General features: G+C 37.0%; 2 protein-coding genes across 16 annotated transcripts in view; one reads left to right on the top strand and one right to left on the bottom strand.

The window, feature by feature from the left end:
- Pdzrn4 (PDZ domain containing ring finger 4) overlaps positions 1 to 16,951 on the bottom strand; it is a 390,589-nt gene that overhangs the window by 9,102 nt on the left and 364,536 nt on the right. For 3 of the 4 annotated variants that reach the window (XM_004874005.3, XM_021251552.2, XM_004874006.3), the window contains 4 exons: positions 14,502 to 14,600; positions 12,291 to 12,353; positions 5,719 to 5,820; positions 1,520 to 1,636 (listed from right to left, as the gene is read on the bottom strand). In XM_004874005.3, coding sequence (XP_004874062.1) covers positions 1,520 to 1,636; positions 5,719 to 5,820; positions 12,291 to 12,353; positions 14,502 to 14,600 — 381 coding nt within the window. The remainder of the gene's footprint in view (positions 1 to 1,519; positions 1,637 to 5,718; positions 5,821 to 12,290; positions 12,354 to 14,501; positions 14,601 to 16,951) is intronic. The other variant, XM_087199994.1, reaches the window with a different exon arrangement.
- LOC110347344 (uncharacterized) overlaps positions 1 to 16,951 on the top strand; it is a 104,984-nt gene that overhangs the window by 79,954 nt on the left and 8,079 nt on the right. For 5 of the 12 annotated variants that reach the window (XM_087200001.1, XM_087199997.1, XM_087199995.1 and 2 more), the window contains 5 exons: positions 4,529 to 4,638; positions 6,136 to 6,316; positions 8,622 to 8,792; positions 9,078 to 9,151; positions 16,630 to 16,684. In XM_087200001.1, the coding sequence (XP_087056127.1) occupies positions 9,137 to 9,151; positions 16,630 to 16,684 (70 nt within the window). In that variant the 5' untranslated portion in view covers positions 4,529 to 4,638; positions 6,136 to 6,316; positions 8,622 to 8,792; positions 9,078 to 9,136. Of the gene's footprint in view, positions 1 to 4,528; positions 4,639 to 6,135; positions 6,317 to 8,621; positions 8,793 to 9,077; positions 9,152 to 11,135; positions 16,685 to 16,951 lie in introns of all 12 variants that reach the window. The other 7 variants (XM_087200003.1, XM_087199999.1, XM_087200005.1 and 4 more) reach the window with 5 other exon arrangements.

Here is a 16,951-nt window from a genome sequence, read left to right as displayed (position 1 = left end):
AGTAATGTTTCTAGCAAGACATTTCTAATGTGTATTATTGTTTATAAGGGCAAAAGACTTTTAAAGGCTTCTATACTTCTCATAATTTTTCAGTCTCATGGTGAAGAAAAATTTCCACACGATAAGAATCTATCCTCAGGGACATCGAACGTTACCTCAAAAGACCTAACATTTGTATTGCATCTGATGAGTAGGCAGCATTTGACACCATATCACTTCACCTGGACAGGATTTCTCCCTTCCTCTTTTATTCCAGCATCCTCCTGTCAATTCTGTATCAGGTCACATTTTATATCTAAGTAAGAAAAAGCCTGGAGCAAGGACTTTCTTGCTTATAACCAGCAGCTGCCACCAAAAAATATCTTTATTTGAGGACAGAGTTGAAGTCATACATAAAAATTCCAACCTCTCCTACCATATCGAAAACCAGTCACCATTTAACAACACTTTTGAGCACGAGTTACTATTTGTGAAGTGGACAATGAACATCCATGATCAGAATTTGAGTATATCAGCCGTGGCTATGTTTACACTGTCTTTTACAATCTAATGATTAATTTAATATATGGATGTCTGTGCACACATTTTTGCTATGCAATATTAGCATGTAAATATGTTTCATTATTCAGCTTGTATAAGTGATAGAATGTTTATTATCAATGTGCCTAAACCTGTCAGGACTTTAAAAAATGTCATCTTTTGAGTTACATTAAGAATTAATATTGAGAATTAGATGATAATTGAACAAATCAGTAAACTGACAGTGAAGTGTTAACAAAATTATATTAAGCAGATGAATGACAGGAGTTAGACATTTTAAAAACCTGTTACATTGGTTTTGTTTTTACACAGTGAGAGAATAACAGCAAAAGATGAAAAAACGTCCTAAGATTCACTTTACCAAGGCCACTGTGATCTTTTACTAGTTATGAGGCAACTAAGGGCCGGAACTCTATCCATTTTTTTGTTTGTATTATCAGTATCAAGTGTGGTTCTTGGAATACATTAGGATCTCAAGATTTTTAATTGATCGAATATGTGACTTTATATAAAATATCAATAATCTCATGTGTCAAGAGCCTTTGGACCAAAGATACTCTGTATGGTTATTTCAGGGGTAAAATGCCACAAAATATACAAGATTAAGTTTATATCATGTCATCATTATTCCATGGTTATAGCCTGAATATTCAAATAGGTAGGTACATTTATCTTTTAAAGTTTAAAAAATATTTTTGAAGGGTTATGTCTCTAGCTAGCATATTAAGAAACAAGACACATTTTTACTATTAAATTTTTCCAATTAGGTTGAAAGACTACCTGTTCAACATTTGAATATTATTGTACTATATTGAGGCTCTCCAAGCATCCCAAACTGGAAATATTTAATAGAAAAAAATTACCATTATAGAAATGTTTGATCAAACCCTTTGATTGTGTTTTTTCTCCATTTATGGTTTTGTATGAAAAAAAGAACTAGTAACATTTCACAGGACGTGGTTCAAATTGTCGGCCCTACCTGCTCCACCTCATTGGCAGTGTGCTGCATTGCTTCATTATGCTGTTCTTCCAACATCTCCAAGTTTAACTCCTCTAAGAATTCATTCCTTTCATCTTCCAGCCAGCCTTCATCCAGCTGCAAAAGAATACATTAGTACATTATATTATGTTAGCGAGAACTCATGCTAAAATAGGGTAAACTTAAATGGTGATGCCTGACCAGTTCCTTTTATCATACTGATTCTCTAGAATATCAGCCTCCTACAGTTCATCTCTCAGAGAGAAAAGGTGATACAAAAAAATTGGACTCTTAGGCCTTTTATCCTTTCCTGAAACAGAGCTACAGATTTTCTCTCATTGCTGAGTAAATCTCACAGCATAGAACATTACCTTCTTTCAAAATGTATGAAAAGCACACTGCATAATACACAGCTGTCATGCTCATTACCTCCAACAGTTCCTGTGTTAAAAGAACTTCAGTGCTACTAATAGGGCTATGAGACCATTGGGCTTTTTTTCTTTAACAACAGTCTCTAATGAGACTATTCACAAAGTATCCTCCACAAGCTGAAGTTACCCTCATCCAGTTTTTAAAATTTTTAAGCAGGTAGGCTTCTAAGTTAACACCACGAAAGCATCAACAGACAGCATTTGTCTATTTAAAAAAAAGCAAAATTCTAAGTTCTTCTCAAGGGGGGAAAAACAATGCAACTTCACGTCTGTGTCTGTCTGTCTGTCTATTTTGCTGGGGATTGAGCCCAGGGCTACATGCACAATAGAAATATGTTCTTATCACTGAGCTACGCCCCAGGTTCCCATCATGCCTATTTTGATTCATTTTTCAGGCACAATTACAAGGGAAAAGACCTTAGCCACTGTAACATTTGAGTGTGGCAGAGTGGTACAGACGGGGGCGGGGGGGTTGTTTGTGGGTGCTGGATGCAAGTATTCTCATGGGATTCTTACACGAAAGAAACTGAACAAATCCCTTTGGCTTTTCCATACAAAGTCAAGTGAAAGCCTGGTGATTACCTTGCTAATATGATTGGTGTTGACAGTCAATCCAGATAATATGTTGCAAAGTGGAATTTTGGAGCTGGATTACATAAATTAGCTGTCTAGGCTTATTAAATGCACTGGATTATTGTCAAAACTCTGCTCTATTCTGTGTTACAAAGAAACAACTGCTTTCTACTACTAGGAAAAATGGAGAGGTGCTTTCATGAAAAAACTAGAAAATAAACTTTTAAAGATAACTGAATTTCTAAAACGTTAATGCCAAAACAAACATGAAAGGACATTAAGTTACATGAAAAGAGACACTAGTATACATGTATCACATTCAGTAATATGAAGGCAAATCATAGATTTTGTGATGTCTATTAAGGCCATGTAGTACTTAAATTACCTCAGATCTAACTGGGGCCAGAAATATGGACACATCTATTCAACTTCATTTATCTTAATGCAGTCGGAATAACTTGACCAAATTCCATCCCACTGACTTTAAAGAGTCATGCAGAAGAGTTATGATAATTATCCTGACTAAAAATGAAAATTCAAGCCAATTTATAATTGTTTTAATTTTATAGTCTTTAATTTCTTTTAAGTGTCCTAAAGCTCCAAGAGAAAGTTTTTAAAGCTAAGAATGTTTGCTTTCTATAAACATATCAAGGATTCTTCCTTCAATCAGGTCAGAACAAATGTTTCCTAATATTGATACAATGAAGGGTGGGAAAGATAAGGAGAGCCAGGTAGAAATTAATGATCCCCTAACTCTTTTCTTATTGACTAACCCTACATATCCCTGAGTTGCCCTCTGTCATCAGTACATGGGTGCTTTGATAAGTTTCCCTGTTGGCTAGGGGTTCACTCAGTACAGTAAATAAGGGGAGATTCTTTTTGCTTGCTTCCTTTCCCTGCTGTATTTTCCCTTTCCACCTAGACCCTCATTCACTGCAGTCTGAGTCTAATCTTGCGGTGGAGACAGGCATGCCCTTCGAAATGAGCTGCAGGAAAAGAAGAACTGTTGTCATAATACCATAAGGATCTGTCTCTACCAAAGCAGACCATGTGTGGCATCACAGAGAAAGAACAATGTACACTATCTCAAAAGTAGTGGTTACAAGTACTAGTGAGAGCCCTCTGTGCCCCAATGTCCTAAGGGGAATAGGACAGAAAAGCAATATCTTTAATGGTCTGAGGAAGAAAATGAGCAGGAAATGAAAGAAAGGTGACAGGGAACCAAGGAAATGAGTTATTTAAAAATATTGTGCAGATGCACAATACTGCCCCCAGCAACTCTGTAGATCATTTCCAAGAATCTAGACTAGTCGAGACATTTTAAAAACATGCTAGGAAAAGCACACAAAAGGCTTCTACATTGTCCCTGAAGAAGCTATACATATAAAAATGCAATGAAATATATTGAATTTTATGGGAAAAGATGGGTAATGTAAAGCCAATTTTTCAAAAATATCGGGGGGGGGGCAGCTTTCCAGCATATACTGCTTAAATTACATTTTTTAAGTATGGTGTCAAAATATATTTTCTTTGCTGATTCCTCTGAGAATATCAGTTTCAGTAGGCAATTAGCTTTCTTCCAGTGGCATGAAGGCTTCTTCAGGATCAAGGGGCTAATGCAGATACTGATTTTGACAGGCAGAATGGCAGCCCATGGAGTCAGATAACCATCTTTTATCAACTGTGGAAAGCAAGTCTCATTGAAATTGCACCCTCCCACATTGACTCTTTTAGGGAAGAAGGTCAGGAGCACAGCCAGATATTCAAAAAGGCTGTTGGTTCTGCGAAGCATATGTATTCCATCAAAGATTAATAGGATCTGGTCTTATGTCATTAATTTCTATTCTTTCCTCAGCCCATTACAGCCCTTATATGATGCCTTAGTTCTAAATTAATGAGTTTCTCTAGCAGTTACATGAAAAGGGCATCACACATAAAGATATTTGGATTGTACATAAAGATATGTAGATCTACATTAACATAAAGATATTTTTTCCTATAACAGGGATGGCTACTGAATCCATTTCAGCTTACCTGGAATAATTGTATCTAGCCCCTTTATTCTGTTCTTTGAGAAACTATGATCAGTGGGATAACTGACTTGAGAATTTTCAGGTAATTGACATAATTTCATATGTATTTTAAAAATTAATTTCCATGTAGACAATCCAGCCAATTGTATGAGCACGTTTCCCTAGTCCTAAGACCTCAGGTGTGTAACTTTACTGTGCTCCAGGCTATGGCAGACTTTATGAGAACCAAGGGCATAAAGGAAATATATGCGGAAAGGGTAATCTTTTATAACTACTATATATTCAAGTCAGGATTCAGTCTGACACTGAAGTACACTTAATGTAATCTATAGATGGTATGTAGTTACTGGGTCTGAAAAATATCAGATCAATAACCTAGGAGACAAATGGCGATATAACTAACTTCACTGAAACTACTGACAGATGGATAGAATGGTGACAATGTATTGTCCTTTCTGCATGGTGGTGAGATATAAAAAGGATATAAAAGGAAGTACCAATAGTACTTTTCTTCCATCATTACCTCTCCTTTACTTTTCATGACATCTTTCTCTGTAAAGATATAAAAAATTCCTTTAGAAGCATCAGTTTTTTGGCTAGACAAATTTTTGTCACACTAAATTTGGAAAAAAGAACTCATTTACTCTATGTGGAGCCACACCATGCTATACAACTTTTATTTGATAAAGTTATTCCCAAAAGATTAAAATGATAGCTGCGTATGCTAATGTTTTTCTCATTAGAGACTCTTTCAAGGTACCTTAATATGCCAATTAAGTATTTTTAGATAGGAACCTAGAGTGAGGATCCATACAGAATTAAGAATCATGTAAAGTCAACCATTTTTCATTTGTGAATTCATTTAAATAACTGGCAAGTGGAAGGAGACCATAATGATTCAATTTTGTGTGCTTTAAAATTTTTCCTCAATGGGATATTTAGCTGCCATTCTTTGGGTACTATAAGGGGGGTTTGAAAACATATAGTACTTTTGATGGTGAGGTTAGCAACTTAGGAGGGATGTGTGTTGTATTTTGTGTATAGTACTTGGTTCTGCATATCTTCATGACAGAGACTGGATATAGAAAAGCAGATAATGAATATAAATTCATTCACAAACTGGAGGGAGTTGAGCCTCAGGAGTTTTGATCTCTGTTCTGACCTGAATCTCTGGCCTTGCAACAAGCAGCACGATTCTCTTACACTCCTCACTCGACAGCAACGCCACAGCCTCCTCTCGATTGTGGACGTCTTCCCCATTTATCTAGAAAACAAATGAAAGTGGCACATTAGTTTCCATTTCCACAGTGCTGCACACAATAAATGGCAAATATCAGCTCATTTATGGTAAATGTATGGACAGCGAAGCTCACACAATGGGCCCATCTTCGGCCCCTCCATGGAAAGTGCCTCCACTCAATTAGGCGCTTACTGTAAGAGGCCTATTGATCCCTGAAGGATGGCGGACATCAGAGGAAGCAGTTATGTTCATAAATGTCCAACCTGCGCCCTGGCAACATACATCTAGCGACACAATTAACCAGAGGCTGACAGCTGACGTTCATCTTTCTCCACGCAGAGTAATGGAAGTGTCACTCCAAGATAATAGCGCTGGGAGGAGCAGGACCGGCAACACCACAACTGAAATCCGTCATCCTGCGTGCTCGCTGCGAGCCAATTAGACAGTGGCAGTGCTATCTCTCACCAGGCAGCGCCCCCAGCCCGTGCTGATTGCATTCTTATTCAGTCACTTCATACGTGTGAGTCCCATCCAGTTGCTCAAACAGCACTCTCAATGCTTAAGTGATCAAAAGGAAGAACAGTTATCAGTAACATCTTCCTCGGGAAGATTCATCCACTTCCTAAAACAAGGAAGTTGATGCAATATTGTAATATTTAAAAGGTTAAAGTAAAATTGACTTTTTGAAAAAAGTGAAAGATGCTAACCTTTGATGAACTTTTGATTGCACAGAAAATACATGTTCTTTAGCCTGTTAGTCTGGTTTGCAATCTGTACATATGATAATTAACTTTATAAGGCCTTATAAATAAGCTGATGCTGAAAATAAAAGGGTTGAGGGAAGGGGGAAAAAGAATTGAAATGTGTTATGCACATGCACCAACTCCCTACAGTGAATTTAATCATTATGTTCAGCAAACATGTACAAACAAAAGTAAAAAAAAAAAATTCCAGTGGCATTTGAAATATGAATTTTTACTTTTTATGAGCTCTAAAGAGAAAGGAAATAAAGTTTCTAAAGATTGTATTTTATACATTTTCATGTTCACAGGTATTTTAGCTCTTAGTTAACTAACACAACTTTTTTTCTTTCGATATTTAAAAATTAAAATCTTTTATTGACTGCTCAAATCCAGAGATAATAAGTGCTTTGATCTCTGACATATAAGCAAAATGTGTGGAAAGAAATTTCAACTAAAGAGGAAATTCTGCCTAAAACAAGTATTACTTACTTCAGAGTATGATAGCAAACATAGCCACGCTGACCATATTTTTTCTGTAATTAATCTAACACCTTTTGCTATTGATTTCTGTGTAAAAGCATGAAGTAGACTACTGAGGTCCCTGAAATCTCTGTGACTGACTCTCAATTTTGGACCACAGTAAAGACCCTTATTCCTAGACCCTTATTATAAAACAAACAAACAAAAAACCAAACCATTACAAGTTCCATATGCATTTGATTTTTTTGCAATACACAAATAAAATTTGCCAAGCTTCAAAATAGAGGCAGTGATCCATATGCGGAATAATTATGGGGAAAGATATATTATTTTCATGAATGTATCTGTGTATCTGAAAAGGTCAGTGCTGACACCAAGGACTTTTTTTTTCTCAAAGGTAAATTTTGGCTGTGATGGATTCTAGTATATTTCCTCTACCTACTATTAAAGTATTTTTTTTAAATTTTTTTTTGGTATCAGAGATTGAGCTCAGGTCCTTGCGCTTGCGAGGCAGGCGGCGGAACCACTGAGCTAAATCCCCGGCCCTTAAAGTATTTTTTAAATAATGCATACGTTTTACTGTCTTTGACCATTGAGGGCTATGTCCATTTCACAGTAATCTGAGTAGTATATCTACAATGCATCCATTTGTCACACACGACCTAGTCATTTCATCTTTTCTCCACTCAGGGTACATTTGGTACTAAGTGAGTTGAGCTGGGTGATGTCACCTAGCTTATCTTCCTCTTTTCTGTTGGAAATAGAATTCTCACTACTTTTTTCCCTAGTCTCCCCGCAAATATACACATGCTTCCCCCTTCTTCAGTTAAATTTCACTTGCTATTAACCTAAACACTCATCATTTGTCTTAGTCTAATGTTGCTACTATATTCATTATCTCAGAATGAACTGTAACTTCTCAAAGGGTTGACTGAAATGGCTTAGTAAGTGCCTGACACGTAAAGTTCTCAACGTTGGCACAAATTATTGTCAACATCACACTATCACCATTAACATTTTAACCCTCAACAGAGCAAGACACTTCCCTGCTAAATAAAGTACATGTAATACAATTAATAAATAATAATTAAATCCATTGTAGTAATCCATGGATCTATTTAGAAAGCTATTTACCTGTTATGTATTTTAAACTCTTAGAAGGCCATCAAAAAATAAGATGGTTGTGTTTGCTTTTAAGTTCCCTTCCAGTTTGGTATTCATCTTCCTCATCTGTCAACTCACAGTGACCAAAGCTGTGGCCTTCAGTTCTGCCAATCAGTCCTTGTTTCAGGGGACAAGTCATTTGTTGCAAAAACATTTTTACATTTAGTATCCTACATGGAACAAAATGAATTTGCTACAGAAACCTGGCATTGAAATGTAATTTACTGTTTTCTTTTTCAAAATAAGGGCAGTTTTAGCAAACTGGTCTGTAGAAACCATTGTACTCAGGACTTTAGTTTGATACCCAAACAGATATAAGGCAAGATGTGTTTTAGCGAAGATGCCTCTCAAAGAAAGAAAAGATTTGAAGAATGAAATCAGAGAGAGCTTTCAACCTTCAGTTGCCCTTTTCCCTGAAATAATGGTTTATGGTTACAGGACTGCTTTTGGAAAACAGCTTGCTGTTCCTGAAGGCACCAGCAGACAGAGGGGAAGAACACAACAACCAAGGAAGGAGACAGATGACAAGTCACCACAACTTACTGAAGGAATTCTATTTTAGGAAAAGAGAGAGGAAGCAGGCCAAGAGAAAGGCAATAGGATAACATGGTACTCCTGTTATAAATGAAGGAAATCTTTGCAGATAACATACATCTCTCATTTCTGTACATAATCATATGCAAATAGTTTCAAAATAAATATTGTCTTTGTCTTAGAAGAGATCTATGGGGAGGGGGGGAGAGGGAGACGGAGAGGGAGATGGAGGAGGGCTAGAATTGTTTAATATAGCTTTTCTGGTTAAACATGATGATTCTTAGCTTTCCTGTGTTATTGTACCAGAGGCAGGTGGGCAATTAAAATTCGTGGCATTAAAATACCTGTGAAATTTCTTAGGAAAACCCAAGAATCTAAGAAGAGAGAGAGATTTACTTCAAATATATTTATATTTTAATATGGAGAGAAATAAGGTATGTGGAATATAGAGATATAGATGTGGAAGAAACAGAAACAGTGGGAAATAGCTATTGAAAAGGAAAACAATTTAAAAAGTACAAAGGAATGCTAAGGAGTAGTTTTTATGTAGGGCAGAAAAAGAATGGAGTTTATTAGAAGTTTTATTGTCTCTATTGTCAGAGTTCTGGCAGAGTTTTGTCGGGAAGTAATCCTTAGGAACATGACTAACACTTTTTGGCCAGCATGAGATGAGACTGCTTATGTGGAATATGACATGCTAACCATCCCAAAGAACAAATGAGAATATAGTGCTTTCTTTTTGGGGGAAGTTGATATTTATGTAGCATTCAACCTTTGCTGTGTGACTCAGAAATTCCTTCATGCTTGCCATTTTGTGTGAGAGAGCTTCCTTAGATTAGTTCTTAGGGACAATTTGATACAAGTTCCAGGCAATGGCACAGCAGAGAGAACCATCCAGCATTTGCAGAGAACAAACACATGAGCTCCAGAAATGTTTTCATGACATTAGTTCATGTTTGGTTTCCCTTCTGTGTAATCCTACCCCAGGGGTCAGTTTCCTATGAATGTGTGTGCATGCGATGTTGTTGGATGAGGTCCCCTAACAAGCTCATGGTGTGCTGCATGAAGAAAATTTTAGCTATACAATGAGAGGAGGAACATAAACATACTCTACTGAGGTCATCATGAACAGAAAACTAAAATCACAGCTGCTGTTCAGAGATATATTTAAATAAAAGCCAGCCAGGTAACCTGGAGGATAAGAAGTAAATCTCATCTCTCCCTCTTCCTTTCCTTTCTGGACAAGGAGTCATGAATTGTTCATGGCTGGGTATCTCATAATATCCTCACCAGCCATATGGGAGCTATTTGTCTATGGGTACAATTTTGTCAAAGTTTTATTTAATATAATTTCACCACCACCCTTAAGATACTTTGTTTTCTATATGTGCAGGCAGAATTGAATTCTAGGCTTTGTCATATATTAGGTGTGAAATTTGTCACTGAATATGAAGTAATCAGGTAGCAAACAGCACTTTATCAGTCCTGCTATTGTTTCTTCAGTTAACCACCTCCACTGAGGAATACTTTATTATCTGATATATTTTTTTCTTCAGAAACTTATCTGTCCACAATATAGCTAAGAGTTTAGAAGTAGCAAAACATACAGTATCATGTATGAAAACACATGCATTTTATGTGTAGTCAACTGTACCCACCAAAGCAATAGAGGCTGTATCTGCATAGCCAGCCTACGAGAGTGGTTAGCTGGAGATTACAAGGGAAGTCAGTTGAAGGTACAAAAGGAGATCTGGGGTGTGGAGATTAGATGGTGAGAGGAAGTAGTGTCAGCTAACAGCAGCAAGAGAAGAGCAAGAAAAATGATAACACAGACTTCATACATCCAAAAATGTAGCCATCTAGGGTCACTTAATGTCAGGTCACCGAATCCCCCAGACCTTTTGGTCACTGTGCATTTTTACATGATTGTAGCACTGTGTAATGATTTCTGGGCATGCTACAACCCTAAGCACCAGAAGCTTGCATTGATTTTAGTATAATGAACTGGACATAGTAACAAAGTCAAAATATATTTAAAATTGTTTCAAAATTTCCAAAACAAAACATTTTTGAAACCTTTGCTATACCAAAGATAGCAAAATGGTACCCTTAATTTCTTAATGGGGCTACATATATCTTGTCTATCCTCCTTTCCACTCAATACCTTTGTTTCATTCATTGAATTATTCCTGTGAATGTGTGAAAGATACTGGAGTGCAGTGGAAAACAAGACAAGGTCTTGGTTTCCTGATCCATTATTTATTCCTCTAATATTCCCAAGACACAATTCTATTTTGTTTAACTACAAGTGACTGCTTACAAAGCTTATGGCACTAGAAATGACACACTCTTAAGATTTTATGAAAACTAGTGGGACTCCAAATGGTCAGTAATCCAGATTTATTCCTTCCTAATCAGATTCTTCTGTCAAAGGAGTTCTGTGGTATCCAGCTAGGGAGAGGACTAGGGAGAAGGAAGTGGTGGAGTTCAGTGACTGCCACCCAGAAGGGAGAGAAGAGAAGACCGGGGTAGGTGTGTGTCCCCAGCAGTGCAGACGCACCTCTGTTAGGGCATAGTCACCCTGTACTGGGATCATCGGTGTATGCCTCCATCTTTCCAATTTCACAGAGAGAGGGTGCACCAAAGGCTGGGAGGCATCTTGTCTATTTTTTGAAATCCTTAAACACTTTCTGAGGTTCCACATCTAGCAATGAGAAATGGGACCTCGATCTAAACTAGAAGTTTTCCCACATGTTTTAACCATCTGTATTTCCTCAATTTACCATTCTAGTCCCTTTCTCTGTTTCACAGAGGTGATCATGAGTGAACTCAACCCAGAAGGGCTCGTGTTCTTAGTTTGGGGTTGACCTGAAAACAGGTGGTATCTTCCTGCAGCAGTCTTGATGGAAGGACTTGGAAGGGATGGAGTAGGTTGAGGCGGGTTTGGGACAGAAACTTGGGCTTGGAACTGTCTTCCCAACTCTGTATCTCCTTTGCTTACTGATTCATTAAACTAATATTTAATCATTCTCTCTTTTCATCTTTCTGTATGGAGAAGAATTCACACTTTTCTCCACTTGGCCCCAGAAACTCATTAGTAAATAGTTGAAACATCTACAGACTTCTAGGCTTTCAGACAGTAAAGGAATATCTGGATCCATGTTCCCCTAATTTATTCTGGAAAGCAGCAGTTGCTGCTGCTGCTAGGAGTAATAGCCATTAATGTTTATTAAGCACTTATCATGTACTGTGCTAAGCACATTACATGCATAATTTCATGTAACCTTCACAACAAGAATAGGTTATATTGTTATTGCCTTTTTAAAAGATGAGCAAATGGGCTTGAAATGAAAGGAGGTTAGGTAGCTCCCCGAAGCCAATGGTGGAGCTGGAACAGTTAGCTAAAAACTGGTAAGAAAGGGAACCATCCTTACTTAAATGGTAGCTTTTGTTTTGTAGGTACTAATGTCTAAAAGCAAAGACAAATTCTTTTTTCTAACATTTTACAAGAAAGCAAAACAAAAACTGTTGGGCAGACAGTAAGAAACATAAGGAAATAATCACATCACGTACTTGCAGAATCCGATCCCCTTCTCGAATTCGGCCGTCTTTGGCAGCAATGCTATTTGGATCCACCTGTAAGGGAGAGAGGACACACATCATCAGCTGGATATGCAAGATCGTCTCAAGAAATTAAAGAGTTTTAAAACATATATTTAAAAATCTAGTACAAAAATTTCTATGAATTTATGACAGTATAGGATGCATTTTTCAGTCAGAAATCACTAATTCTAAAAATTTAACATGGGCTATTTTGGAGTTAATAAAATTATGGTGGACCAGAGAAGAACTTGATTTGAAGGCCCCTTTTCCATCCCTCCCTTCTTGCGTAGAAGGGATGCATTTGTATTTTTTCTTCATCCCCTTTTCCTCATTCACTCACCTATTTCTGAATCTCAGTTATCAGACATGGTCTTTAGACAAGGCATAATGTTAATACTAACATCCTCTGGTCCCAGAAAATTTACTTTCTATTACTAAGGTGATTTTTAAATCCTGCCCTAGCAGTATTAGAAAAGTTGATAGCTATACTGTAAGTCCATATTTCTTAAGGGAATTTCTGTTTTGTGTGCATATTATTACTCAAGAAAGAAACAAAAAATTCTATATATACATTTTATTACTTACCAATTTATATACATGGTGAAGTATAATAACTATAAATTATTTTAGAATAAATACGTATTTAAAGTGCTTATCAACATTTTAATGGGCCAGACTTAAGTAATGATGGCAGTTAACTGGGGGTAATTTGATGTGTCAGACTGAAAGTAGTGGCTTTAAACCATTCATTTAGGCTTATTTCATGAAAGCTTTTTCCTAAGCAAAGTATTTCAAGTGTGGCATAAGTTGATTCATCCTACCCAGATGTTAGATATCACTTTCTTATTAGTCGTGCTCCCCAATAGCTGAGTCTTAAGTGGTAAATCAAGCACAAAAGACACTATAATCATATATAAGGGAAATAAGGACAATATCCATTCCAAGTACATATGCTCAGTTCCTGTGGCTTCTTTATCTTCCTTGAATAGTGAAGTTTCAAATCTAACACTTAAATAGTAAGTAGAGAAGGAAGGGAAGGGTGATTGATTGTATCCCATTTAAAAGCTATTTACAGCCTAAAACTTTGTCTTCTCAACTATAATCAAACTGATACTAAACTACCTTTCTACTTTTGTACATACTACAAAAGATAATTCAGTAGGTATTTCCTCATACTTCCTCACCTTGGGGGGATTATCATAGTTGTACAATTAAAACAGGGTCTAAATCTCTTCTCTGGAGAGTTTTTCTTTGTAGGAGCCAGTAGGCAAATTCTTTGGTAAAGTGACAAAGAATAATATTTTACATTTGTAGATCAGTGTAGTTATCTTAGTGAATACAGTCTCTTCCATATTTTAAATAACTCCATAAAAGCAATTATATAAATGTTGTTGTACTAACTGTCTTGTTGAGGAAGCTGAACCTTAGAATGTTAGGTAATGTTAAACATCCAGGCCATGAACACCTGGAACAGGAATTAGTATCTAGCTTGTCTAGCCCTCTATTTACTGGACTTAGACTCCTTGTGTGTGTGTAATTTTTAATCATGTATATATATTTATCTATATAATTTTAAAAACCATACTTTTGTACTTCTAAAATAATCTTTTTGGCATTTTAAAAAAAATCACCTGTGATAATAAATTTTGTTTGACAGGCTTTCAAACTAATTAACATTAATGGTGTCTCACATTTAGCTCCTCACGTCTTAAAAGTAATTGTGGGGTCAAATAAAAAACAAACTCATAGATGTGCTTTTTGAATATTTAAATGCATCTGTCCCATCACCAGCAGAGAAGACAAGATTATTATGAATATTAACTTAAAATAATTAGGCAGTGTTATCCTTTCCAGAATAATAAAGGATGTAATGGGAGGACAAAGGTTTGCAGATCAAAACTTTGCTCAACTTCCCACACCCTGAGGAGGGGCATTCAAATCGAGACAGTGTTACCACTTTCAGTTTCCTGGCTAGGATTCTGTGGTGAAAGGATCCACATTAAACAAGCTGATAATAATTACATTACTTGGGCGGCACAATTCACTTTCCTAATTGAAAAGTGACACGTTCTGGAACACAGCCAATTCTTCACATTCAAGTGTCTGGAGGCAGAGTTTTCTCCTTGCGGGCCTTTTCACGTCATTCCTCCCCTGAGCCCTCCCCTCCTCAGCGTTTCTGACCTCGCTGACGTAAATGCCAGTGTCTTCTTCATCATCCGTCCGGTAGCAGACTGTGAGGCCCAACTTCTCTTGACTGTTAACCCGACACAACTCAACCTCCTGAGGGGATACACACAGAGGACCCAAGTTATTTCAGAGAGGCCACAGCAGAACACCTCACGGGTATTTCTGTGGTTGCCCCAAGAAGTTTTAATAATTACTGCCCAATATATGAAATTATTAAAATTTACCTTTACTGTAGATATCTCTCTAGCCAAACCAAGGTCATATATTCACGCTTTCTAAAAAGTTAATATATGACTACCACATATAGCGAGAACACTCAGTTTGGGGTGGCGCATACATACGCCTGTCACATCTCCACGGTTTTTACCCCTTCTCCCCTCCTCCTTTCTCTGATTCCCATTCCTATCTCCACAGAGTCTATCTCCCTGTTTCTTAACATGGCTCTTTCATTTTGCTCTCTAATTTCTTTATCTTTTGGGCCGCTCATAGTAGATAAGCCATGTGATGTCGAACTTATATTTTCATTGTGAAGCTGGAAATATATGAAATCACACAAAGTGTAAATCAAATATGAATAAATCTAAGCTGGAATCATATAGATTTTGAGAATGTCAAAGTAGACAGAAAAATCTCCATAAAATATTGAGAGATACTATGTTTTTATTTGAATTTTAATAAAATGATACATTTGCATTAAAAAGGAGACTATACTGGACTCTTCATTAGTCCTTCTGAGATCTATACACTGTGATAATAAGCAAGTGCTTTGTGCAGGTCAGGTCAAGGTTTTCCATTATTTTATAGAAAGTCTCACCCTTGGAAAGAAATGGGCTCATCTAGGCCGAAGGGAGAGACATCAGCAGCCATATGGGGCAGAGCCAATGATTCAAAATGCAGCAGTAAATGAACAAGAAAATACATTTACTGAAACACATGGCTAAGGGGCTTGAAATGTCAGACCTCAGGTAATGTACACTGACTCTATTTCCTGATTTATGTTCAGTAAGGTAATGATACATTTCAGTGTATTTCACTTTCATGTAATGAAACAGGCTTGTACTACTTTCAGAAGCAGATGACTGACTACAAGATAGATCACACAATTCCCAACATTGAAACACAAATTGACGCTCTCATCATGGAGAAATTGCTTCTATTGGGTGGAGAGTATAAGACCAGTTAGTAAGCAGTGAGATGAGGAAGAGCACAGTATATTGTCTGGATCAAGTTTCTAGAACTCAGTTCTGTGGGAGTTGTGAATGTGTCTATCTTCTTTAACACTTTTTCTTGGAGACGTTTCCTGCTACAGGAATAGTCTCCATATGGGGACTCAGTAAACACTGGGAAGCGGTTTATATTCAGCTCAAAATCTTTCTTAGTGTGTTTAGCCTTTTGCCAAACAATAACGAAGTAGCTTTTCCTCTTTGATTGTAAATAATGTGTGTGTGTGTGTGTGTGCAAATTATGAAGTTTAACAACAGAGTGCTATGGTCTAAATGTTTGTGTTCCCCACAATTCATATGTTAAAATCCTAATCCCCAAGATGAAGGTTCTAGAGTGGGGCCTTTGGGAGGTGATTAAGTCATAGGGCTGAACTCCCAAGAACGTCATTAGTGCCTCACTGAAAGTGTAGTAAGCTAGCTTGCCCCTTGTACCACATGAGGATAGGAAGAAGATACCCTCTTCAAGGAAGTGGGCATTTCCCAGACAAAATTGATGGTGCCTTGATTTTCTCAGCCTCTATTACTGTTAGAAATGTTTCTTTTGTTTACAAACCATCCCATTTTACAGTCTGTTTTTCATAGCAGTCAGAGTAGTCCAAGACATAAAGTATCTATGTAACTGTCTTGGCTCTGAAATAGTTACCAGTACTAAATAAAGAAAAATTCACTTAAATTCAAACATGAATACTTTCTAGAACACTCTAGTACATTTGAAGATATGCCCTTCCCTTCAATTTCAGTGCAGTCCTTGTCACTGGATATAAGTATTTATTTTAATGATATGCTATAAACTATGGGTACATTCTTAGTGAGGGGATTTGCTATCATGAACTTTAGAGCCCAGTGAATCATAGCCAATATCAAATGAAACTTACTTTAAGGCCTCTATCTTGAGACAGGTGCTGCAAATTAGTGAATCACATGAAACTCTGAAGGTGGCTGACTTTCTGGCTGGTAGGCAAAGCTATTCTTCATTTTTCTATAGTGGTTAGAAGGGGCATGGTACATGCTCAACAGTAACTTAAAAAGGTGGAGAGTCCCTTCACATAGATGGTGAGTAAGGAACAATGATGTGACTTTGCACCAGAAGCAAAAATGTACACATCAAGAAAGGGTGTTTTCAAAACTGGCAACAACTAGTTCCCCTATAGGGAAAGAAAACATGACTAAACCTGTGCCCTTAGGAAGGACTTAACAGCAACAGAAGAACTTTCATTATAG

The sequence above is a fragment of the Heterocephalus glaber genome, unplaced genomic scaffold, assembly GCF_053883595.1.
Source record: "Heterocephalus glaber isolate CG9 unplaced genomic scaffold, H.glaber_assembly_v1.0 deba00001733, whole genome shotgun sequence".
In the NCBI taxonomy this organism is placed as follows: Eukaryota; Metazoa; Chordata; class Mammalia; order Rodentia; family Bathyergidae; genus Heterocephalus; species Heterocephalus glaber.
This window is presented reverse-complemented; position numbering and strand designations above follow the sequence as displayed.